The sequence below is a fragment of the Lathamus discolor genome, chromosome Z (assembly GCF_037157495.1).
Source record: "Lathamus discolor isolate bLatDis1 chromosome Z, bLatDis1.hap1, whole genome shotgun sequence".
NCBI classification, from domain to species: domain Eukaryota; kingdom Metazoa; phylum Chordata; class Aves; order Psittaciformes; family Psittacidae; genus Lathamus; species Lathamus discolor.
Genome location: NC_088909.1, coordinates 86,219,550 through 86,245,449, shown reverse-complemented (window position 1 = coordinate 86,245,449; position 25,900 = coordinate 86,219,550). Strand labels below are relative to the sequence as shown.

The 25,900-nt window shown below is 40.6% G+C and overlaps 1 protein-coding gene and 1 long non-coding RNA gene across 3 annotated transcripts in view; one reads left to right on the top strand and one right to left on the bottom strand.

The window, feature by feature from the left end:
• Window positions 1–1,908: 1,908 nt before the first annotated feature.
• On the bottom strand, window positions 1,909–6,888 carry LOC136004541 (uncharacterized). Its single transcript, XR_010608528.1, has 4 exons — window positions 6,653–6,888; window positions 5,859–6,018; window positions 4,153–4,242; window positions 1,909–2,286 (listed from the first exon to the last, which is right to left on the bottom strand). It is a non-coding gene; the product is annotated as an uncharacterized LOC136004541 (long non-coding RNA).
• The window catches only part of AP3B1 (adaptor related protein complex 3 subunit beta 1), a 164,634-nt gene continuing 145,616 nt past the window's right edge, over window positions 6,883–25,900 (top strand). Inside the window, exons 1-2 of one of the 2 annotated variants that reach the window (XM_065661062.1) lie at window positions 6,883–7,001; window positions 25,635–25,710. In XM_065661062.1, the coding sequence (XP_065517134.1) occupies window positions 25,654–25,710 (57 nt within the window). In that variant the 5' untranslated portion in view covers window positions 6,883–7,001; window positions 25,635–25,653. Of the gene's footprint in view, window positions 7,181–25,634; window positions 25,711–25,900 lie in introns of both variants that reach the window. The other variant, XM_065661061.1, reaches the window with a different exon arrangement.

Sequence of the window (25,900 nt, the reverse complement as noted above, 5' to 3'; positions counted from 1 at the left end):
AGCAGAGCTCTGCTCTTCTGCTAGTTGCTTGTCTGGTGTTTGAGTAACACTCCTATCTCCAAAGACACTATTTCATTGCCAATGAACTTTTGTAAGAAAGCTTTTCTCCTTTGAATTCAGTTATGGAACAAAGAGAGATAGAAGGCAAATCAGTATTTTGCTTCTTCAGCATCATCATATTATTTCATACTACTTTCATAGGAAAATTAGTGACTACAGTAGCATGGACACTAATAACCATGCAGCACTTGCAATCTAATAACCATGCAGCACCAAAGCATTACAATTGAAGGACAACCAGCAAACTGGGACTTGGTGTCTCTGAGAACAGAACAGATGAGTCATGCTAGATATAACATTTCAAGTACATTTTAAAGACAGCCATAAAAGCCCTGTAAACATTTAGTATTTTTAATGACTGATCACAGTGATTTGGCAGGAGCGAACACAAATTTTCTTTCACAACTTCAAAGGCAGAAATGCCAAACAAGACCTGAGGGGATAACTAAGACTGAAAACAAAGGATGTTTCTGTTTTTCTCTCAAATAAAACAGGAACACTCATTAAAGTTTCAGCTTTTGTGATCAGAATAGGATGTGTAGCCTGACTTGTCTCATACATGGTATTTTTCAGCTACAGATGGGTAGACCCGTGTGTTGCCATGTCTTAGAAAAAGAAACAGAAATGGAAAGATAGCATAACTTTAATTCCCAAGTTCTTGGACTACTAGTCTTTGGTAAATCATGCCATTTGATAATATATGTGCTGATTTCTTTCGTTATTCTTATTACTTCTTTCATATTGCGTTGAAATTCCTAGTTTCACTGTATGGGCTGTTGGCGCTCTTTAGAGCACTTCTCAGTGGTTTGTATGAACTCATCTTATCGTCTGCAATTTCTCATTTTTCAGCTATTAAATTGTGTTGTAAGACAGCAGAATGCTCACACATGTACATAACTGCAATAGTAATAGTGAACTGAAATATATAAGAACAGTTGCACCTGCAAAGGTCCATCTACCCTGGATGTTTAAGAACTTTTAAGTACCAGGTTCTTATGGAAGAGTATCAGAACAAAGAAAGTTATGTAATGGTAGTTTTCTATAATAAACTTCTGGTTTGAGAACTTCCTGAGCCAGAGCTCTTATCTTTGTATTTAAGAACTTTTTCTTCATGAGTTTGTCTTCCTGTTATTTGAACTCATGAAAACTTTTGCCATCAACAATATCCTATGATAACTATTAAAACCCACATTTCAGTTGCGCTGTAGGAAATAAAGAACCTTTATTTTGTATCTACAATTTACCAGTTTCATTTGATGCTTCCAAGCAGATGAGAAACATGTCATGTTCTCTGTGAGATTTGTCACTTCACAGATATCTATCATAAAACAGATAGATCTCTACTAAATGTCTACTTTCTAGGCCAAAGAGTTCAAGTCTAGTCAGGCTTTTTTCTCATAAGTGATTCTTTATCTCGGTTTCTCTGTATGATTTCAAGTTTTGTTAAATACATCATGAGATGTACTGACCAGGACTGATTACAAGTACTCTGTATTTAACTGCAGCCTATATTATAAAAAAAGGTTGTGGATTCACATGTAAAAATAGCTTTAACAGTGAGAATTTATAAATATGCACTGTATTTCCTTTAGTATTTAAAATGAGAGAAATCTACTTTCCTCATAAATTTTAAGGAAGTTCCTTCTCAGAAGTATGAAAAAATTATGTACTTTTCAGTGATTCTGTAACACTGAATAAGTAACACTGAATAAGGATTAAGGTATCTAATTAGTAAAAACAATAAATGCAAGAGACACAGTCTGATATTTCCACAAACATTTTAATGTAAGATTATTTTACATGTCATAATTTATATATTAATAATTTTAAATTTAATGTAATGCTCACAATCATACCTTAACATTAAATAAATGTAATTAAGATTAATATAATTACAAATGTAATATTACAATTATAATAATTATTTTAAAAATATTTCAAACAGACTTTTTTGGCATAAATTCTCTTTACTACGGATTCCCTACATTTTTTAAGAAACGGGACATACATCTTGCCTGAGAGACAACATTTAATTATAGAAAAAAACCTTCAGATTTAAATAACTAAATAAGCTAGCTTTAGAATCACAGTTGTAGGGTGCTGAGAAACCCTTATATTATTCCAAGACAAGGCAGAGTTATGTTCAACAAGAACACACATTTCCATGGCCTTTGGAATTCCAGGTTAGGAAGGGTCACTATTCAGATGTGGCTGCAAGGGGAACATCTGACAAAAAAAAAAAAAAAAAAAAAAGCTGAAATTATCTTCTGCATATCCAGTGTTATTTCCAAGATAAATCTTTCAACTTCCTTATTCTTGATCTGCCAGGAAAACAATTTATTGGCCTTTTCACCCCTTTCATATGTAAGTGCACTTGAGTGTAGCAATTGCTTACAGACCTGATTCTCAGCCAGTTCATTATGTTCTTTCCAGAAACCATTTATAAATTAACATGCATTAAAAAAATCCGGTAGGGTAAGTAATGTAAGTGTTTCACCCTGAGGAAAATGTGAAGAGTAACTATTTCTTGGCATTATGCCTTATTGTGCCTCCTACTGTAAGAGAGTTCTCTGTTTCTCCCCCTACTGGCAGCGAGGGAGTTGGAACTAGGTAAACTTTAAGGTCCCTTGCAACCCCAACCATTCTATGATTCTCTGATGCTATGATCGAAGGGGAAACCTAGAATTGACGTTAACAAGGTAGATCAAGAAAGAATCTGCAACTTGTGACTGCGTTATAAAGGTAGTTGTGGGTAGTTGGATGTTTGAAAGGACCCACCACACCCAGAATTTCTTTTCCTGAGCAAGGTAAATCTTCTGAGATACAATAATTCCTTTCATTCTATACGAGTAGGGTTTTTTTTAAACTAGGATACAGTGCAGTAAAAATTTGAGCATTGTTTTGAATCTTTTAAACTCATTACTTGAGTTCTGTGAGCACTGCGTGTGCCCAGGAATTTGTTCCAAGTTAATATGGATTTACTAATTTGATATGGTATTCGATGGTGTGATTTTAAATATCTGTGAAGATTAAATAATGAAGAATTAATAGATAATCTTTTCAATTACAGTGAAAGTTTTGAAGTCTAATTCACCTTGGATCTTACATGGATTTTAATTATCATTGAAACACCAGGTATGGTATTAGTACAAGACTGAAAGAGTACTTATTCCACTAGTTTTATTTATATTTGGAGATTTTTATATTTCTGTAATGGTTTTGAATACAATCTTGATTTTTTTAAATTCTATCAGAATAAAAGTAAAATCTGATTTTATATATAAATGAAAGTTATAATTCTAATTCTGGTAATATCTATTTTGCATATTTATGCTTGAAGAAATGAAAAAGAACTTATATAATCAAATTATTCTATTTTTCAAACATTTTCTCTTTTGTGTTCTATTCTTGCTTTTTGCTTTCTACTTTTCCTATTCACCAGTTAACCAAAATCTTCATAATCATTTGCAGGAATATTAACTGATGAAGCCAGAAGACCCATGTTGTGTAATTTCAGAGTTTGTAGAAGAGCTGTAGGAGCAAAATAGAGTCTCCTGTCTCAACAGTGGATACGTGAGCAGCTGATGCACATAAAATGGTAGCCCGTTCTGCTAAGGAATGGAGAACATCTATTTTTGAAAGAACACCAGTTAGCTTTTACTATTATTTAAACTCCAGCTTCAACTGGAGAGAGGCAGATCAACACGGTTTTTTACACCCATTAGTTTGCCTGAACTACTTGGGAATACCAGCAGCTGAGCTCATGCCTCAGACTGAAACCCCATTATTTCAGGTTAGTGAATGAGTACTTGGTTCTTAATTTCAAAGTAGGTGATTATACACCAGATTTCTAAATCATTACTGAATGTAAAATATTAATATGCAGAAGTCTGTATTGTATCATTACTTGTATTTCATAAATGATATTTACTAAAAAAAAAAAGAAGTAAAAACTTTTACAGATTTGTGTAGGCTATGCAATACCTGGACATTTTAGGTATATCAGAAACTAGAAAATAACATCACATCACTAAATATCTTGACATTTCTGTTATAAAGAGCTTGAATTCTATTAAAAAATAATTTCCTTACCAATGCATCTCCTGGTTTTCATGGCAAACAGCATATTAATAATCTGAGCCACAAGAGGGCATCAAATAAACAGACTACAGCCCAGCTCAGCTGAAGATAAAAAGAAGGGACTTAATTTTGTAAAAAACACTTCAAAGTATCTTCTATAAAGTGTTTCAGAAATCTGAGAAAAGTTAATGTTTGTTTGAATTACAAAATTAGTTTTTTAAATAACATGAATATTTTTTTTAAATGTGTATGTACATGCAATATGTAAGTTTTGATGAAAATGTATTATGTTTATCCATAAAATTCCTCTTCCCTTCCATACAGACTTGGAAGTTATTGCTCAGTGTAATTATTTTTTAAAAGCTATATCCAAATATCACGTATTATTATATAGTCATTTACATCTATGAATGGAAGAATAAGAAACTATGCAATTTACTAGACACCACAGAAGAAGCAGTTGTGAAAATGGTATGAATCATGGAGGTGAAAGAGCTTCAAAAAGTAATATGATGAGTGGAAAACTGAGAAGCAAAAGCATTCTGTTTTAATCCTTGATGGGATTAAAAATCCCTGTTTCAAGCTTTGTCTTATTTTTCTTACGCTGAACAAAAATCTTGAAATATAGTATACTGTAATCAGTGAATGTAAGTGGATTTGGTAGCATTTTTGTTTCATAATTCAGTAATTCTGACATAATCTTGTACAGATATATATCCAATGTACAAGTACATTATCACTGCATGGTGATTCTGAAGAGTTAATGTAGCCAGGAAAAGGCTAGTCATTGAACCGTTCTGGAATATTTCAGACTAAAACTCAATATTAAGAACTGATAGCAAGAGCTTATCGCTAGTCTTCCTCATAAGGTTGTTTAATGATAACTGATAAATCTTCATATAATATTTGCTTTCTGTTCCCAGTTTCAAGACCCAGTTTCAAGCTCCGCTTCACTGTTATTATCTGTTCCTCATATCACAGTCCCATGATTATCCACCTCAATAGCCCACTTGTCTGCTTTTCCCCATGTTTGTGCTCCCACAAATTTCTCTGAAATACTCTACAAGTCTACTGTTATCCTTTTCTGTTATTCCTTCCCCTAAGATTATTTTTAAGTGATATAAGTAAAAATAAAAGAATTAGTTGGTTGTACTTGAAATGTTTCTTACTGCTAAAAATAAGCACTTAATTTACAGATCTATACCAAAAAAACAAGCATTTTAAACCTCTTGCTTCAAAGAACAGGGAGACAATTGTAAAAGAAACTAGAACAGACCTACCTGACAAACTATAGACGACCTGTTGCAGGCTACCCCTCCCTCCACTCTATGTGCCTTATGCACAAATAAAAGATGCAGCTGGGGCACCTTCATGTAAGCATAACCATGTTTGGAACCAAAGTACAAGTATTCTCACCACTGCTTTTTGAAACTTAATGCATGGTTTGAGAAACAGAAACAATTTCATAGGATGGCTGGTACAAATTCTCAGATCTCTCTGTAGATCAGAGCAACATCATAAACTCTTAGGAAACCAGTAAGTGCACATCTTTGTTTAGCTCAGAAACAGTTCTCCAGCAGCCTACTCTGGTTTTTGACCCCTTAAAACTCAGGATGTAGGATGACATTTGACTGGGTATGATTGAGTGATATCCATCTCAAGTCACATCATTGGAAGAGTATCAACATTTATAATGGCAGTAATAGTGAGATACTTACAGAGTATGACTATGGGAGAGAAGACTATGATGGCTGTTTGTGCAAACAGGGCAAAGGGCAGGACAAAAACGTAAGTTTATAAAGAACCAACAGGTAAAATAGTGATGGTCAAGCATATTCACACAGGGACATCTACAGCCGTGACTTTCAAGAGACAGTCCTGCAAAGAAAAAAGCTGTGAGAGGATCACAAAACAAAAACAAAATGTTGGCATTCATAGAAGGCAGCTACTGAGGACAACTGCCCTTACAGCAGCCCTGAACTCTTAATAGATCCTTTATTGGTAACTCTTGAGTCACATTTATTTGCTTGCCAATGACTCAGTTTCACTCAGAAATCTACAGATTGCTGAAAGACAAGCAAACCAAAAGGCTGTTTTGGAAAAATATTATGTCAATCCATTTTATGGTTTTTTTTGTCTTCCATGTGCAAGATGAAAATCATCAATTGTAACTGTAACCTTTTGGCAACGAGTTCAGTTCTCAGGATGAAAACGTTGGACTCTTCTAACTTATGTTAAGGATGGATATATGTCCATTTTAATGAACACAGATTGTTTCTCAGACACTGGGGGGAAAGCGTAAAGATGCAGGTTGGAAAGTAAGACTGGAAAAAGAAATCAGAGAAACGTTTCTCTGACAGTTTTGACTTATCCTTTTACATTTTATGGCCTCCCATATGTAACCTCCTGCTGTTAGTCTACGCTACCCCACCGCTTCTGTAACGTGAGTGTGGAGGACAGTGTGAGGTGCGGCCATTTAATGGGAAGTAAGTAAATTTGCAATGCGGATTACCAGAAACAACAGACGAGCTGATGCCATCGGCCATACTTTCTGCTTTCAAAGGTTGTGCCCAAGAAATGGCGTACGGCGGGGAAGCACAGCCTGGACCCCAAGCAGCCCAAGCGTCTCTTCCTCAAGACAACCCAGCCCCCGGATGCGAGGGGAGGCCGGGAACTCCAACTGCCCCATGGAGAGGAACACAACCCCCACACCTCCACCAGCCCCACCGGCAGCACGTCGGGGCAGGCCGAGCTCCGCCCCGCCCGGTTGGCCCCGCCTCCCGCCTCGTGACCTGCTCTCCCCGCCGTGCTGGCGCTCTCCCGGCGCTTCCGGGGGGGAGGTTTTGGGTGTGCCAGCGCCGGTAAGTTTGTGGGAGCGGGCAGGAAGGAGCGGCGGTGGTAGCAGCAGCATGTCCGGTAACGGGCTCAGCCTCGGCGAGCAGGGCGGAGAGGCGGTGCCCGAGCTGGCCCAGGAGGCGACGACCACCACGACCCCCTCGATTCCCGCGGCCTTTGGGCTCTTCTGCAGCGACACCAAGAAGTAAGGGAGCCGGGCTGGGCCAGGCAGCGGGGCCCATGCCTCGGGTCTGTTGGGTGCATGAGCGGGGAGCGATCTCCTGGGCTGTGCTGCCCGCTGTGGCCGTGCTGCGCCAGCGGGACCCTTGTCCTCAGGGGTTGGGGTGGGAGGAGGAGAGGGGCCTTGGGGTTCCTCGCGGGGCGCTGCTGCAGGGGCCGCTGTCGGGCCCGGCCTGCCCGCTTCTACCCCGGTGTGAATTCGTGGGGAAGTTGGCTTGCTTAGCTTTAAGGTGTGCATAGCAGAACGGGTAATCTGTGAAGTTTTTGTGTTGGCTTGTTTGAAAAGCCGGTTCGCACTTTTCCTCTGTTTTGGTAGCTAACCACGCTTAGTTTAATTTTGCCTTCAAATGCAGCTAAAAAGAACAGGCGTAGAAGTATTTGTGGGACTTGCAGTTGGGAATGTAGCTGATTACAGCGAGGCGGCCAGCTGGAAGTGGGTGTTAACAGTGCTGTGTCTTGGTCAGAAATCAGAATGAGGAAGTGGAGTAGGGAAAACCAGCCGAAGTGCATTGGCACAAAGAGCCTTCAGCTCCTTAAAGAAGTGAGTTGGAAAGCGTAAAAAAAAAAAAAAGAAATGTCTAAATGGAAGGATCAAGAGGGTTGCTAAGCTGGAATTGTATCCTACAGCAAATTGGAAATCTATTCCAAGAGCAACCAATAAAAAGCGCCATAAACTAAGGTCTCGTGTACATTAGAAAATCAATCACTACCTCTTCAGTTTGATTGTTCTGCGCAAAAAGAACATCCATGCTCTAGAAACCTCGACTGATGTGTTTATTTTTGGTCCACACCAGAGGAAATCACAACAACATGAGGCTTCTGGCACTATGATGCTTAGCTCTGTGAGACAGCAGCTGATAGGCTTCCTCAGTTTGCCAGACTAATCACGTTTCTCTTCCCCTGCCATTACACTAAATACTTTTTCATTCTGCTGCAGTTAAATTTTTTGCCGCTCTAGTGTGGATGCCTCTCTGCTGACATGTGTATTGTAGCTCATTTGTTGTTTGCACACTTCCTTTCCCGTCGCCTTCCATAGAAGCAACTTTAGACTTTATCTCTTAACTGCTGTTTCTCTTCCACAGAGGGCTGAGCCCCAGTCATTGGTCATGTCATAATTAGCTACACATCTCATTTAATCCTAGCTGACAAATAAGTTCTTGTTGAAGTCCAAGTTATCCATAATGCAGACTTGGGTGGGTAAACTCTTAAGTATGATTGGATAGTCGAGGAAAAGACACTGTGTGGGGATGATTATGAAATTTGGGTAGTGTGAAAAAGGCCTCACTGCAGGTGAGGATTCTTTTTAGAAAAGCAGACTATTGCAGTGTATTTGGAAAATGCAGTAGCCATTTATCAAGCATATGGCATGTATGTTGTATAGTCCATGCTGTTAATAGCCTGAAAACTCCATATTGAGAAGCAAACAAAATTTCTTTCCCTTAGACCCAAAGTGAAAATCTTAAAACAGGGAATGTAGCGCAGATGGAGAGCAAAATAAAATTACTGTTATGGCTTTTCAGAGTTTGTTTGCTGATCTCTTCATTGTCACTCAACTCTGCTGAATATGATCATTGATATGCTTATGTCCCATATCATTGTGAGTTTTCAGTGCTTGGCAAATTTTTTTTGAGGCTGAGGAAGGGGGATACCTCCTAAGACCTACTGATGATACAAGAAGTACTCTTCCTTCGAAGATGGGCAGATATGTAACATATGGCCCAGAATGTTGTTGCAGTAACTGTTGGACTAAAGGCCTGCACTTGCTTGTTGCCAGTGAATTTGAACAATATCATGTGACTAAAGTGTAAATATCAAGAACCACTGTAAATGCTTTCTTTAAAAAAATCAAATCTCTTTTCTTTGTTGTCTGTTTTTTGTTTGTCATGAAGAGAAAGTATGCCAAAATACTTCTGAAATAAGCAAATTGTTTGTTAGGATAGGCTGTCTTCAGTCTTGCAGCATGAATTGCATGGAACAGCCTGTGACAGTTTTACATGTACAGAGGCACAAGTTAATACCAGTAGACTTAAATCTGAAGTCTGCAGTTGACTTAATAAAAATTATTTGGCCTAGCTTTTGCTCTTAGCATTTCAATAGAAATACTCAGCTGAAGTATCATCTAAAAGTTCTGAGCATCCCTTGGTATCAAAAGCTGATGTGTCTTATTATCCTTCTAAAGCTGCCTTTTTTTTACCTTTGGCAATTCTGTGACTCATTCCTTCACTTTCAATTACAAATAGAACCTTCAGTTCAGTTAATGCACATAGTATTTTCTTGACATGTTAGTGTTGTGGTTTGGTTGGGGCACATGCTGTCAGTATTGAAAATATCTCAGTGCCTTGAAACTTCTGTTGTGGTGACATCTTAAACATGACTAAGGGGAAAGTTTCTTAGAAGATCAATGAAGATGAAATAGTAATTGAAATAAATAGTTATCTTAATATAAACAAGGTAAAATAGTATGTTTTGCATTGGTTAATATATTGTATATATGTGATATAGTAAAAAAAATTGAAAACTGCAACTTTGGTCTACTTCTGTAAGGTAATTGTGTGAATGCTTAGGACAAAAAGAAGTGAGGAAGGAAGCTTGTTCTAAAGTGTTATATAAATTACTGTTAAGTACAACATACAGATAAAAACTGTTTCCTTGCTGATTTTGACTAAACTGAAACTGTTTTTGATTTCCTCAACAAATGTATGAGATTGGGTCTAAGTTTTTCTGTGAGTATTGTGTCCTAACTGAAGAGGCAAATGCGCCTTACATATTTGGTATGTATTGCTTTTGAAAAGCATTTTGGTTAGTTCAGTCCCTTTAAATGAATTAGAGATGGACCTGCTGTTCAGAGGGTAGAAATTTTGTGTTTGTTCTTATCCTGGGTTCAGCAGTAGCAGTCATTTTTCTCCTTCTTAGTAGCTGGTGCAGCGCTGTGTTTTGACTTTGGGCCTGGGAACAGAGCTGATAATGCAAATGTTTTAATCTGACCAAGGACTTCCTGAGCCTCATGCTCTGCTAGGGAGGAGGGAGAGCTGGGAGGAAGCAGAGACAGGACTCCTGACCCAAACTAGCCACAGAGGTATTCCATACCACAGCATGTCACGCCCAGGATGTAACGGGGGGTTATCTTGAAGGGCTAGGGCACTGCAGGGTTGGACTAGGTATTGGTCCGTGCTCGATCAGGTGGAGTTGGGTGAGTTAATCGGTCAGCTGGTGCTGAGGTGTTGTATTCTCTTCCCTTGTTATTTCCTTTATCATTATTATTGTTCGTGTTAGCAGTAGTGATTTGTGTTATACCTTAGTTACTAAACTGTTCTTATCTCAACTCGTGGGAGTTGTATTCTTTTCGATTCTCCTCTCCGTCCCTCCCGGAGTAGGGGGAGGGCTAGAAGGGGGGGAGTGAGAGAGCGACTGTGTGATTTATGGCTGACTTTCTTTAAACCATGACATTTCTGTTAAAAATCTCAATAACTGAATAATTAAGAGATCCTTTATACCTGAGATGAGTTAGCTTTAATCTTTTTGTGTGGAATAGGCCCCATTATGTTGCTGGAGATGCTGGTTCCTCTCCTACCCTGCTCCCACTTCCATGCTTGTCACATGAGCTGACATGATGCTACTCCTTTATACAACTTGTTTAGTTCAATGTTAGGAATTTCTTTGTGTGTCCAGGTAGGCAGTCTGATACTTGTCTGTGAACTGGTTACATTCCAGACATAGGTCACTCTAGGAGCAACCAGGTGTACGTCATTCACATGCCCAGCATCTTTGAGAAAGAAGAAAAAGGGTCAGGTTGTGGGCCACTGGCATACTGGAAGTGGTCTACAGGTAAGTCTTTGTCCATAACAAGAGTTTTCAGCAGAAAATTGGTAAGAGCTAAAGGGTCATGTAAATCTCACGGGCAAGCTGAATCCAGTCTGTGGACCTCTGGGTATTTCTTTACGGTCTAGATTAATGGGATTAGTGAAATAAGCACTGCCTACCTGGGAAACTGTCAAAATCATCTGTATAGTGTACAGAGATACTGTTTGATGCACATCACCTGAGTTTATAAGATATTTTTATAGTTACACTGTGTACTCCTGCTCTGTGTAGAGGAATGAAAAATCCTAACTGCCTTCCAACTTTTAAGAAGACCTGGAGATATAATTAGTAACAATCCGTGTTAATGACATACTTTATTGTGCAGTTATTATTGCCTAAAGTTAATTGCAGGTAGACAGAGGACTTTAAGCTACATAACATTTAAAAAAAAATTTGTATGTAATATTAAAATATAATAATGTGTTTTTTTTTTTTTTTTTTTATTTGAGCAATACCATTTCAGAGGTAAAACTAGCTACTGCTGTATCTAAGCCAAATGTAAAACTTTACCGATGAACCACAGGAGTAACGTGAGTAGGTATCAATTGATAAGTACAATATTGAGACAGATGGCAAAATTTGTAACATGCATTTTCAACTTTACTGATTTGCATCTTTAAACGGTATTCCTGCCAAGCAAAATACATTTGTAATTTATTAGACTTTTTTTCCTGTGGATCTGGCGTATATATTCTGTTGAGCTATTCATCAGAATACTCGGCAGGGCTGCAAACCCAATTTTTTTATTGAGATTTTCAAGCCTGTTGTGCAGAGAACTGATCTAAGGTGGTGATTTCATTAAGATACTCATTCCCCAATGCTCTGTGCAGAAGACTTTTCCAACTTCATCAGAGCTAAAAACTTGCTTTCGACAGCTGCCAGAGATGTTCTTGGAGTCTTAAATTGATCCAGTTTTGCCTTGGCATATCCTGTTCAACTGGTCATGAAAAGCTTGTACATAGAGTGCCATTTGTGAAATTCTTGGAGGAAACTGCAGCCCTAATATTCAAACTTGATGCATGTGCTAGCTCGCTGGCACAACTACTTTCTTTTCCCATCTGTTATAATGGCGCTATGCCCACTAATATGGTGATATGCCAGTTTCGGTAGGATGTACAAGCCAGCAAAGACGAATGGTTTGGATGAACTGATGGCTCTACAAGATAAAATCTAAACCCTGTAGTCAGTACCAGGATAGGAGCTAAATACAGTGTATGAACATGGGTGCAGAGTATTTCTTGAGCTGAAATTGGTCAGATCGGATGGGAAGTGACATACAGTGAATATATTGTTATATATATTCTATGCTCTTGGCATGTATAAGGATGCAAGCAATAAACTGTTGATTTGCTGTGATTCTCTCTAATGTAGTCGGTAAAATTTTTTGAGGCTTTTTTGTCTCCTCAGGCAAGTCTTATAGCTCAAGGTTTTCACTGTAGTGGCTGCGTATCTGCTAAGTTGTCACGTATTTGCCTTAGGCACTTGGTTAGACACTGCATCTGGAATGGTATTAGTAATGCATTTCTCTAATGTTGTAACATAAGACTGACACTTGTAAGAAGTTTCAGGTTTTCTTAGTTCTCCTTTTCTGAACACTGTCCTTGTCTATGACACTCTGGGTTTCTTTTTTTCCCTGGAAAAACTGGAATTATTTTGGCATATAAAGATTTTTTTTTATTTTGGCATTCTTCTGAAATACGAACAGCATTGTAATGCTCTTCAGTAGTGTTTCTGAAATGTTGTCTACATATGTGCAAATATACTAACCCTCTTGTAGGTTCCAGCACACCTTTGTGGTGGTATCTTTGGAAGAAGTGTCTTCCCACTATTTTCAGGAGAGCTGAATCTCACTCTGTCCTATAATCCCTCCACAACTATCAGATGCTGCAGAGTGATCTGCAAGTGTCTACAAATTCTGTTGACTGGCCTCAAGACAGGCTGTAAATTGATACAACCGCTTACATGGCAGCACCACTTAATATACCCCCTTTTCAGCCTTCAGGAAACTGATTTCTGCCACCAAGGAAGATTTTTATCTTGCAGAAGCTTCTCTGCGGCATTGGAGGTGTGGGTAGTAGCACAAGTCATATGTGGTGGGATTGCAAGGTTTGTATTTTTCATCCTTTCATTCAGCCTTCCTTGTTGCTGGGTGAAGTAGTGTCTATAACTACTGGCAATGTATAATCTTAGAGTAAATCATAGTCCTTTCCAGAAAGGGTTTCAAACTGCTTTGTCATACTAGCTACCATCTGCTTACAGTGTATCTAGTTACATATCTGCATGATGTTGGTCATTGCAGCAACTTAGAGGTGTTCATGCACCAAGTTCCTCAAGCATTGTTCAGGTACTATAGTTTCACAACAGGGAACTGGCAAGGTACTTAAGATCACTACTGGTGCTGTGAGGAAAAATCGGTTGGTCATAGTGATAGGGGACTCTACTTTGAAAGGAACAGAGGCACCCATCTGTCGTCCTGAACCAGTCTCAAGGGAGGAGTGTTGCCTACCAGGGGCACGGATCAGGGATGTTGCAGAGGCTGCCTGGTCTAGTAAGCCCCATGGACTATTACCCACTTCTAGTGATCCATGTGGGTGCTAGTGATATAGATAGCAGTAGCCTGGAGAACGTAAAGAAGGACTACAGAGCCCTGGTAGAGGAGCTCAGATAGTCTTTTCATCAATTCTCCAGGATAAAGGGGAGGACCTTAAAAAGGTTAGGCGGATTTGCCAGGTTAATAAATGGTTAGAACAGTTGTGTCATAGTCAGGGGTTTGGATATCTAGAACACGGGACTCAATTTAGTAGGCCAGGTCTACTGGGGGCTAGTGGAGCTGGTCTGATAACGAAGGGGAAGAGTGGTTTTGGTAGGAGGCTTGCCAGACTGGTCAAGAAAGCTTTAAACTAGATATACTTGGGTAGGGGGGCATCATTCCATCCCAACACAGCCAGTCAGTTGCCAGCACCTATAATAAATGCTCAGAGCAATGTAGAGATATTCCAGCCACTCCAGCCAATGAACTGGCTTCATTTGGAGCTTGGCTCAGATGCTTCTATACAAACACCTGTAGCATGGGGAACAAACAAGAGGAATTAGAGAAGTGTGTACATCTACGGGGGTATGATATAATAGGCATCATAGAAACATGGTGGGATGGCTCCTATGACTGGAGTGTTGGAATCATAGAATCATAGAATGGTTAGGGTTGGAAAGGACCTCAGGATCATCTAGTTCCAACCCCCCTGCCATGGACAGGGACACCTCTCACTAAACCATCCAACACAAGGCTTCATCCAACCTGGCCTTGAACACTGCCAGGGATGGAGCACTCGCAGCCTCCCTGGGCAACCAATTCCAGTGTCTCACCACCCTAACAGGAAAGAACTTCCTCCTTATATCCAATCTAAACTTCCCCTGTTTAAGTTTTAACCCAAATGGAAGGTTACAGGCTCTTTAGAAAAGACAGGCCCGGCAGGCAGGGAGGGGAGTTGCCCTTTATGTTAAGGATAGGCTGGAGAGTATGGAACTCTGTCTGGGGACAGGTGAGCAGTTTACAGAGAGTTTGTGGGTCAGGGTTAAAGGGAGAACAGCCATGGGAGACATTACTGTAGGGATCTGTTACAGACCGCCTGATCAAGGGGAACCTGTAGATGAAGCACTCTACAGACAGATAGGAAAAGCCTCACGCTCGCAGGCCCTTGTTCTCATGGGGGATTTCAACCACCCTGACATCTGTTGGAACGATGGCACTGCACGGCACAAGCAATCCAGGAGGTTCCTCGATTGTGTGGAAGACAACTTCCTTCTGCAGGTAATAGAGGAGCCGACAAAGAGGTGCCATGCTTGACCTCATGCTCACCAACAGGGAAGGGCTCGTTCAAAATGTGATGCTCCAGGGCAGCCTTGGTTGCAGTGATCATGAGATGGTCAAACTTGAGATCCTCAAGACAGTGAGAAGAGCGTGCAGCAAGCTCACTGCCCTGGACTTCAAGAGAGCAGACTTCAGCCTCTTCAGGAGCCTGCTTAGTAAGGTTCTATGGGATATAGCCCTGGAGGGCAGGGAACCCTAGACTGTTGGTTGATTTTCAAGGATCACCTGCTACAAGCTCAGGAGTGCTGCATCCCAACTAGAAGGAAGTGCGGCAGGAGGGCCAGGAGACCTCCTTGGATGGATAAGGAGCTGCTGAGGAAAATTCAAAGGAAAAAAGAGGCTTATAAAAGGTGGAAGCAAGAAGAGGCGGCCTGGGAGGAATACAGCGATGTTGTCTGGGAAGCTAGGGACCAGGTTAGGAAGGCTAAGGCCCAGTTAGCATTAAACTTGGCTAGGGATGTGAAAGATAACAGAAAGGGTTGCTATAGGTACATCGCAAATAAAAGACAGGCTAGGGACAACGTGAGCCCTATCTGGAAGCTCTCGGGAGAACTGGCTACACAGGATTTGGAGAAGGCTGAGGTTCTGAATGACTTCTTCGCCTCGGTCTTCACTGGCAAAGGCTCTGACCACACCACCCAAGCCTTGGAAGGCAGATGCAGGGACTGTGAGAATGAAGACCTTGGGCCCACTGTAGGAGAGGATCTGGTTCGAGACCATCTTAAAAACCTGAATGTGCACAAGCCCATGGGACCTGATGAAATCCGACCACGGGTCCTGAAGGAGCTGGCAAATGAAGTTGCTAAACCACTGGCCATTGTATTTGAAACATCATGGCAGTCAGGTGAAGTTCCTGATGACTGGAAAAAGGGAAGTATAACCCCCATTTTCAAGAATGGGGAAAATGGATGACCTGGGGAACTACAGACCAGTCAGTCTCACCTCTGTGCCTGGCAACATCTTGGAGCACATTCTCTTGGAAGTCATGCTAAGGCACAGGAAAAACAACAAGGTGCTTGGTGCCAGCCAGCATGGCTTCACTAAGGGGAAGTCCTGCCTGACCAATTTGGTGGCCTTCTATGATGGGGCTACAGAACTGATGGACAGGGGTAGGGCAGTTGATGTCATCTGCCTGGACTTGTGCAAAGCTTTCAACACTGTCGCACACAACATCCTTGTCTCTAAGTTGGAGAGACATCAATTTGATAGGTGGACCACTCGGTGGATAAAGAACTGGATGGATGGCTGCAAGCAGAGAGTTATGGTCAATGGCTCAATGTCCAGCTGGAGACCAGTAACGAGTGGTGTCCCTTGGGGATCAGTGTTGGGACCGATCTTGTTCAGTGGGATTGAGTGAACCCTTAGCAAGTTTTCTGATGACACCAGGCTGTGTGGTTCGCTTGATACACTGGAGAGAAGGAATGCCATCCAGGGGGACCTCGACACGCTTGTGAGGTTGACTGATGTCAGCCTTACGAAGTTAACCATGCCAAGTGCAAGGGTCTGCACCTGGCTTGGAGCAATCCCAGGCACAGCTACAGGTTGGGCAGAGAAGAGATTCAGAGCAGCCCTGCAGAGAAGGACCTGGGGTGTTGGTTGATTGGAAAATGAACATGAGCCAGCTGCAGTGTGTTCTCGCAGCCCAGAAAGCCAACCGTAGCCTGGGCCGCATCAAAAGGAGCGTGACCAGCAGGTCGAAGGAGGTGATCCTATCCTTCTACTCTGCTCTTGTGAGACCTCACCTGGAGTATTGTGTGCAGTTCTGGTGTCCTCAACATAAAAAGGACGTGGAACTGTTGGAACAAGTCCAGAGGAGGACCATGAGTTGATCAGGGACTGGAGCACCTCCTGTATGAAGACAGGCTGAGAAAGTTGGGGCTGTTCAGCCTGGAGAAGAGAAGGCTGCGTGGAGACCTCATAGCAGCCTTCCAGTACCTGAAGGGGGCCTATAAGGATGCTGGGGAGGGACTCTTCATTATGGATTGGAGTGGTAGGACAAGGGGTAATGGGTTAAAACTTAAACAGGGGAAGTTTAGATTGTATATAAGGAGGAATTTCTTTACTGTAAGGGTGGTGAGGCACTGGAATGGGTTGCCCAGGGAAGTTGTGAGTGCTCCATCCCTGGCGGTGTCCAAGGCCGGGTTGGATGAACCCGGTGACGTGGTTCAGTGTGCGGTGTCCCTGCCTATGGCAAGGGGGTTGGAAGCAGATGATCTTAAGGGCCTTTCCAACCCTAACTATTCTATGATTCTACTTTATTCAGTTTTAACTTTATGCTTTTCTGTGTGTTTCCTCACTGAGAAGGATAACACAACCTAAACCATCCGTGGCAAGTGCTTTGAGAATCTAGTTGAAAAGTAGTCATTGAATGAGTTACATTATGTTGGTTGCCAGACTATAGCCAGTCTTTTTCTTCTCTGGGCTCTCAGCCTTACAGGATATTGTGGTTATCTTGGTTTTACTTATATCTCTGCTGTCTGTCCTTTAAAGCAGTCATACTTGCTCTTTGGGTGCTGTGCTTGTTTCTTGGATCGAAAAATAGGAGTGGCTGAAAAAGAAATAGATTTTTTTTTTTTACCTGAATTTTTCTATAAACCACAGTACAGCTACACTGAAAGCCAAAGGATTTGAGTGTCTCTTGAAATGATAGTAAAATTCTATGTTAGTGTTGTGAATTGGCAATACATTGTTGTAGTGGGAGAGGATGGCAATACTGAATAGCACCACAAGATGTCATTCAAACAGTTTGTGGAATAGAATGAAACTTGGTGAAACAGATTTCTTAATTTCCTGCTATAGGAAGACCCCAAATCAACAGCAAAATAAACTCAAATTGTAGCATGCATTCACTGCTCTTCTGGCTACCATGTTACTTGGCTCTGAAATCAGTTTAAAGTTCCTCTAAAGAGTGTGAAGTTCAAAATTGTTTAGAGTTTACACAACAGCCTGAGCTAGAATAAGCCAGTTTATTTTAGGGATTTCGCAATGCCATAGTTTCTTCTCTCTCCCTCCCATTTTGTGGGGGCACACAGGACCTTCAATAGTACCTCATTGCTACTCAGGTATCAAGACCAAAGGTTAAACTGGTCTGTCAGTGTGGATTTGCTGCTTCAAACCTGGTAGTGTTCACAGTGTTTTGAACTTCATCTTGGAACACTTTGCTGTGTTGCAGGCAGAAAAAAAGTAAATCTTAGTATGTGTGGTTAGAAGTATGTCATCCAGACTGAAGTTCCGGAAAGACCTTGAACACAAGAACAGTGAGAGTTGTTAACTTGTAACAGAAAGTATGAAGTGGATGGAGACCTTAAAACAAGAAACACATTATTAAAATTCTATCGAATAGGACTTTTTGTAACTTTTGTTCTTTTTTATAACAGGTGGTTCCCTAGTATCAGAACTGGTGAAGCTGCTTCCTCTCTTGTAGTGGATTTGTTTGCCGTTTCCTATATCTTACCTTTCAGTAACACACTGGTGCCCTTGTATATGAAGAGCCTTGGTCTCATCATGAGTTTATTTGTTTAAAATTCCTTGCCCTTTCTTAGAGGTGATTAAAACTGTTCCCAGGCTCACGGGCATACAGATGAGGTGGGGAGTGATAAATTCTCATTTCACAGAACAGCAGTCTGATCAACTTGCAGGAGTAAAGATTTTGTAGCTAAAGAATTATTGTTGCATTGCCAGCTGGGCTTCAGTTGCAGTTTCAATACTTTGGAAACTTCTGCTTTTTACAAAGAAAGGCTTATGATTAGCAGGTGACTTCTGTCAGTAGCTGGGTATAAGTATCACAAATGCTGATGATTCATGGGTTTCATTTTATGCCATTGCTAAAAAGAATACGGAATAAATGTTTATCTTATCAGGGAGGCTCTTAACAATAGTTCAGTGTATATAGATGCAGTGGAAAATAATATGCCACAGATTATGGGTTAGTAGTTTAGTACGATTAAAGATTTGGGGTAGTTCCTATGAGAAAGTAACAGGGAGAGGCCTGGATTTGACACTGACATAGCTGGTTTAAACCTCAATTACATACATTTACGCATTCCCTCTTTTTTTCTGGTAAAAGTGTGTGATGTTGCTGAGCAGAATCTGAAATCCTAGTGCTTTATCTGAGCAAGTTGCCAGTTTTAGTGACCGGATGTGTGCTAAGAAGAGCACGGCGTATTCAGAGTTGTTCTGTATTTGCTGTTTGCTGTAATCAGCTTGGAGAATAATGGTCAGACTCCTTTCTGGCATAAGACTTAAGGCTGTTGAAACAGTTTGGCGTTATGTTCTCTTGACTGTCAAACTCCTGGGGTTTTCATGCCTTTTATATATATATTTTTTTTTTTCTTCCTCTCCTTTCTCTTATTTTGGGGCATTGGGGTAGGATTTCTTGAACATTTTTTTTCTTTTTGGTGGCAGGGGAGTAAAAGGAGGATGAAATGGAATGAGAACTAGAAAAATTTCAGTGTGTTTTGTTTACTTTCTTACAGCAACATCTGTAAGATCAGTTTTACTGGGTAGGCCTGTCATAGGTCCTGTGATATCCATACCCCTATCATATCCCGAAAAGGTGCAGAGGCATGTGAAGAAAGCAGTGCTTTGAGGTAGAAAAAGTAGTATCGATATTAAAAGCTACCATCATAAATTATGAAAGCATAGGAAAAAAGTGAGAAATTGTCTTTCTCTACTAAACATTTGACCAGTGATTTAAAGAGAATGTGTTATTCTGGATGTGTTTTGTGATGTCCATCGTGTGTCATTGTGGGTTTGTTATGTGTGGTATTTGTTATTAGAGAAGGTTAGGTGATAAATTTGCATTTCTAATTTACATTTCCTTAGCTATCAGATTATTATACTGAGGCATACTAACCTCTGTGGTAAATATTAGTACATTAAGGAATCAGTACTCAGCTGCCTTTATGAATATTTGGCTTACTGCCTTTTTTTTGGTACATGCCATGCAAATAATACTGTATTTCATAGGCTGTTCTTGTTGTATACAGGTATAATATTTGTAGCTATAGTCCAGTGCTTTCAACTGGAAACTTTTTAATAGTTAGGCCATATTATTTAGAGTTTAAGACACTAGACTGCATCTTAGGAACTCGGGGAAATCTCATTGCATTCTTGGATATGGCAGTGGGCAAACAGGTAGAGTGTTTTTGCTTTTTCTTTTTCCACTCAGAAAGTCACTTCATCTCTTCTTACTGTTAGGAAAAATGGGCTTGGAGACAGTACGTTTACTCTTATAAATAGTAGTGGTTTTATTTTGTTTGTTCTTGGGTTTTTCTGTTGTTTTGTTGGGGTTTTTTAACCTACTGGTTTTGGGACCTTTGACTTGATATTATTTGTAAACTGTCAGATTAGGCTTCCTTAAAACTGGTTTTGCTGCTGAAGTAACAAAGCTTATATTTTCATCATAGAATCATAGAATAGTTAGGGTTGGAAAGGACCTTAAGATCATCTGCTTCCAACCCCCTTGCCATGGGCAGGGACACCACACACTAAACCATGTCACCCAAGGGTTCATCCAACCCGGCCTTGGACACCGCCAGGGATGGAGCATTCACAACTTCCCTGGGCAACCCATACCAGTGCCTCACCGCCCTCACAGTAAGGAACTTCCTCCTTATGTGTAACCTAAACTTCCCCTGTTTAAGTTATAACCCGTGACCCCTTGTCCTACCACTCCAATCCATAATGAAGAGTCCCTCCCCAGCATCCTTATGGGCCCCCTTTCAGATACTGGAAGGCTGCTATGAGATCTCCATGCAGCCTTCTCTTCTCCAAGCTGAACAGCCCCAACTTTCTCAGCCCGTCTTCACACGGGAGGTGCTCCAGTCCCCTGATCATCCTCGTGGCCCTCCTCTGGACTTGTTCCAGCAGTTCCATGTCCTTTTGATGTTGAGGACACCAGAACTGCACACAATACTCCAGGTGAGGTCTCACAAGAGCAGAGTAGAGGGGTAGGATCACCTCCTTCGACCTGCTGGTCACGCTCCTTTTGATGCAGCCCAGGATACGGTTGGCTTTCTGGGCTGTGAGCGCACACTGCAGCCGGCTCATGTTCATTTTCTCATCGACCAACACCCACAAGTCTTTGCAGGGCTGCTCTGAATCTCTTCTCTGCCCAACCTGTAGCTGTGCTTGTGATTGCTCCGACGCAGGTGTAGGACCTTGCACTTGGCATGGTTAAACTTCATAAGGTTGGCATCAGCCCACTTCACAAGCTGTAATATGTACCTAACAGTGTAAGGCTAGAATTACTCTCAAAGTTTTCACAGGGGAAGGCAAAGGTATTGAAGCAGCTGGGTGGCTGCTTGTGCTTTTTTGAGCTCCTGGTAAGTAGTAATATGTTATAAAGAAATTATTTGTCTTACATTGTGTACTAAAGAACTTCCCCTTCAGAATAACTAATGAGTATAAAAACATGAACAGCAGTGTGAGGCTTGCATTTATGTTTTCTGTTTTGCGGGATTTTACTAAAGGATTCAAACTCTTAATTCTCCTTAATGGTCAGAAGGTGAAATTATTTTTCTTACTGTACAATCAACTATATTATAAAAGACTGAAATGCATTTTCTTTCCCCATTGTTCATTGAGGCTGCTGATAAGAATGCTTTTGGAGGGAAATGACCTTTGAAATCTGTGTAGGATATTTGTTTCTAGAAGTTAACACAGCAAGGGAGTGGGTATCCTGTTACTTAAGTTTTTCTTTCTTTGAGCAGGCCTCAGTCTCAGCAGGCAAGCTTTGAGTGCAGTCACCTTTTTTTTTCTTTTTTTTCCTTTTTCTTTTTTTGTTCTTTTTCCTCCTTTTTTAAAATACTGTGCTTAAAAGAATGGAACGGAATTCTACAATGCTGGGTAAAATAACGGAGGTGTCTTGCACAATTAAGTCTGCTCTTAAAGGGCGAAATTTCGAGGTTACACTGAAACCATATCTAAGTGTAGAAGAACAAAGGCTTGCTGCTGCTGATCCGTATGAGCATATGGAGCAATATTTTACTCTGTAAGTATCGCTGCCAAGTAACTCTTAAGTATTGCTGCTTGCTAATCCTGGATTATAGTTGGCTTGAGAAGATTAAAAAGAAAAATACATCAGTTCTTGATGTATACATTTGGAAATTAATTGCTAGGTGAACTTGAATGTTTTTTCTGTATTTCTCCCCCGCCTCCCCCTTTTGTCTTAGGAAGGCAAAGCTGTCTGTAAGCAGGTGTTTGTGTCTTAACCTCTCTAGTTTATATTTCCCCTGTTGACATTTCAGAATGCTTTAATTTGAAATGTATGATGGATTGCATTCTACAAGCAGGTAGGAGTTCATAACTAAATACTTTTTTTCTGTGTTCACGTCTTAAATTCGCCTTTTGCCTTTTTCGCTTGTGTTTGTTACACTTGCACTCATTCTGGAATTACTGCCTGCTTTCGTTTCTCAACTTCTTTGAAGTAGTCTTCAGCATCTTGAATCTTGTGCTGTGTAACTTCCTCCACTTTGGCTACTTGATCCTCAATCAAATCATTATTTCCACAATTTATACTTTCTAATGTGAAAATTTTGTTGACACATTCTTATTTTTTCATTTTAACTCTTGTTAATTTTTTCCTTTGGTAAATATATTCCCATATAAGATATTCCATATCTTAAGCAGTGGCTGCAGTGTCTTATTCATGCAACACTTGTTGATTCTTTAGCCAGATACTGATTTTTTTGAAAAGTAGTTGGTTTGTTGGTTCTGCCAATGAGCTGAAGCATCCTCTTACCAATGATATGAGAATTATGTGATCACGATTTAATAATAATGTCCTGTGCTTTAGCTTTTACTGATGTCTTTCTCTCAAGTTGTGTATAAATATGTGAAATAGCAGTAGGAAATTGGAAGCAAGAGCATAGGACTGGAAGCAACTGTCTAAATCAAGTCCAGTCTTCTGCTAACTGATAACTGTGTTGTATAGGTTCTTTCACAATTTAGGATAGAAACATAAGGATTGAGACTTAAGCAGAAGGCATTAGAAGTATCTGAAATTTCTATACACAACTGGAGCAAAGTCTCAGCCAAACTGCTTCAAGCTGATGTGAAAGAACTAAGACTTTGGTATCTTTTGAGGAACAGATGGACAGAAACGGTCAGCAAAGTAACCTATCTGTGTGTCCAGGAACAATGGGAATAAAGAGAACTGCCAAAAATTAAGTCAAACGCTTCCAATTTTTTTCTTTTAAAAATAATACTGAAGTATTTGGAGATGTCAAGTGAAGCTAGTATTTGCAACAAGCCATCTATATTGAATTGGTTATTTCATTGAAGAAGCATTTTTGAAGAAGCAGTTAGATTCCAGTTGGAGGTTTGATGCAGTTATCTGCATCCTGAATTTTGCATGGTTTTCTTCTGACTTGTTAGGAAAAAAATGGGGGTTTATTTTTTTTTTGTTGTCTTCCTCACCAGCCCCCATCATCTGGTTGTGGTTCTTAATTTTATGGATGTATAGTGAAGTGTGTGGGCAATGTAGATTTCTTATGGAGGGGCACAGAAACAGACGCAATATTGAGTCTGAAGATACAAAAGGTATCTCTATTAAATAGAGGGACTCTTTCCCTTTCAAGTAGGAAAATGCTATTTAAAGGTTTATGCAGGAATGGTCGGCAACATTTTGTCTCATTGTAGCTAATTCTGGCTTTGCCTTAAACCTCTTTTTCTTCCCCATCTGAAATCTGAGGGCTGTCATATGTCAGAATATATCCAGGTTTCACATTCAGTTTTGAAATCCTGTCTGAACATACTTGGTCTTGCTGAGGAGGCTTTAATTTTCCCCATAGCAGCTCTCATAGTGCTGTGCGTTGTATATTGTATAGAAAGGTGTTAATGACATACCAGTGTTTTGGCTACTGCTGCTAAGTGTTTGCACAGCACCAAGACCATGCAACATTGCCCCTGTCTGCCTACACTGAGGAGGAGAGTGACAGAGTGGCTTGGTGGGCTCCTTGTGTCCAAACAAGGTCAGCCCATCACACTGGATTTCTGTGTTGCCCTTCACTGTGTGAAAGTTCACAGAGTTTGTAAACTTGGAAAGTTTTCAGAGTTCTTTGGAATATTGGTGTCTCTTCCTGAGTCATTGTTTGCTTTGTGTTCTTCAGTATTTCAGCAGTCTGGGCATTACAAAAGGCTATTTCTTCAAAGAATCTGTTGTATAAACTTTCAAAGTCTATAAATGTAGTTAGACTGTGGTTGGTTTCTAAAAAGACAGGCAGGGTGAGGTTTCTTTTTAGTAATGGCTAACAAAATGCTGTATCTGCAAGAAAACACTCTTACTGACTCAAGATTTTCACATGAGAATTTTACTTCAGCTGTAAAAAGTGCCTTGACGCTATATGGGTGTAGTCTTACAGCATGTAGAATAGGTATGTTACAGATCTGAGGCTGTCAATTGTGGAAACAGGGCATAGCAATTTACAGTCCAAAAAAGGAAGATGAAAACGTAAGGTTATATGCTTGTTCCCATAGAAATTTAGACAGCACTGAAGTCTGCTATTGGTCTTTTAAGTGATTTTTTTGTAAGCTGATACTATATTTTAACACAAACATGTCAATCTCTGCCTATTACATTTGGCCCTCCCTGGAGCAAAAGGCAGGGGCAAATGACTCCCTGGTTCAGACTAAGCTGTTCTCTTGCGCTGACACTTCAACCTTCCAGCCAGGGTTCAGGTAACAGCTGATAAAAATTGTATGGGCTTCCACTGTTGTTGGAATCTGATACATAAAATGTATCAAGGTCCTGCACCTGGGTTGGAGCAATCCCAAGCACAGCTACAGGTTGGGCAAATAAAACATTCAGAGCGGCCCTGCAGACAAAGACTTGGGGGTGTTGGTCGATGAGCAAATGAACATGAGCCGGCTGCAGTGTGCGCTCGCAGCCCAGAAAGCCAACCGTATCCTGGGCCGCATCCAAAGGAGCGTGACCCAGCAGGTCGAAGGAGGTGATCCTGCCCCTCTACTCTGCTCTTGTGAGACTTCACTTGGAGCATTGTGTGCAGTTCTGGTTTCCTCAACAGAAGAAGGACATGGAACTGTTGGAACAAGTCCAGAGGAGGGCGATGAGGATGATCAGGGGACTGGAGCACCTCCCGTATGAAGACAGGCTGTGGAAATTGGGGCTGTTCAGCCTGGAGAAGAGAAGGCTGCGTGGAGACCTCATAGCAGCCTTCCAGTATCTGAAGGGGGCCTATAAGGATGCTAGGGAGGGATTCTTCATTATGGATCGGAGTGGTAGGACAAGGGGTCACGGGTTGAAACTTAAACAGGGGAAGTTTAGATTGGATATAAGGAGGAAATTCTTTCCTGTTAGGGTGGTGAGGCACTGGTATGGGTTGCCCAGGGAAGTTGTGAGTGCTCCATCCCTGGTGGTGTTCAAGGCCAGGTTGGATGAAGCCTTGTGTTGGATGGTTTAGTGAGAAGTGTCCCTGTCCATGGCAGGGGGGCTGGAAGCTGATGATCTTAAGGTCCTGTACAACCCTAACTATTCTATGATTCTATGATTATTTTACTAAATGCTTCATTAAACTAGGCCAGCATGTTAACAAATACAACATAAAAGTGAGCAAGAAGGAGCAGTGTTTCACCTTCAGTCGATGAATTCATGCAAGAATACAGAAATGGTATTCTGGTTTTAGTTTTTACTTTGTCTAATTGATGCTTAACTGTGTTTCTACCATAGAAATGAAGACCTAAAACAAATGTTGGAAAGCAGTAAAGATTCTGCAAAGCTGGATGCTATGAGAAGGATTGTTGGGGTATGTGTTTTTTGGTTTTTTTTTTTAATTATTTTTATTTCTTGGATGTGAATACGGTTTTTCCTTTACAGGTCCTTTATCAAGTCAGCATTTGAATCTCTAAATGGTGTTTACAAGCTTCTGTGATGTCCTTAATTTGAAATCTTGTGTAGAAATTGCTGCATCAAAATCTATACAGTCCTGTGTTTTA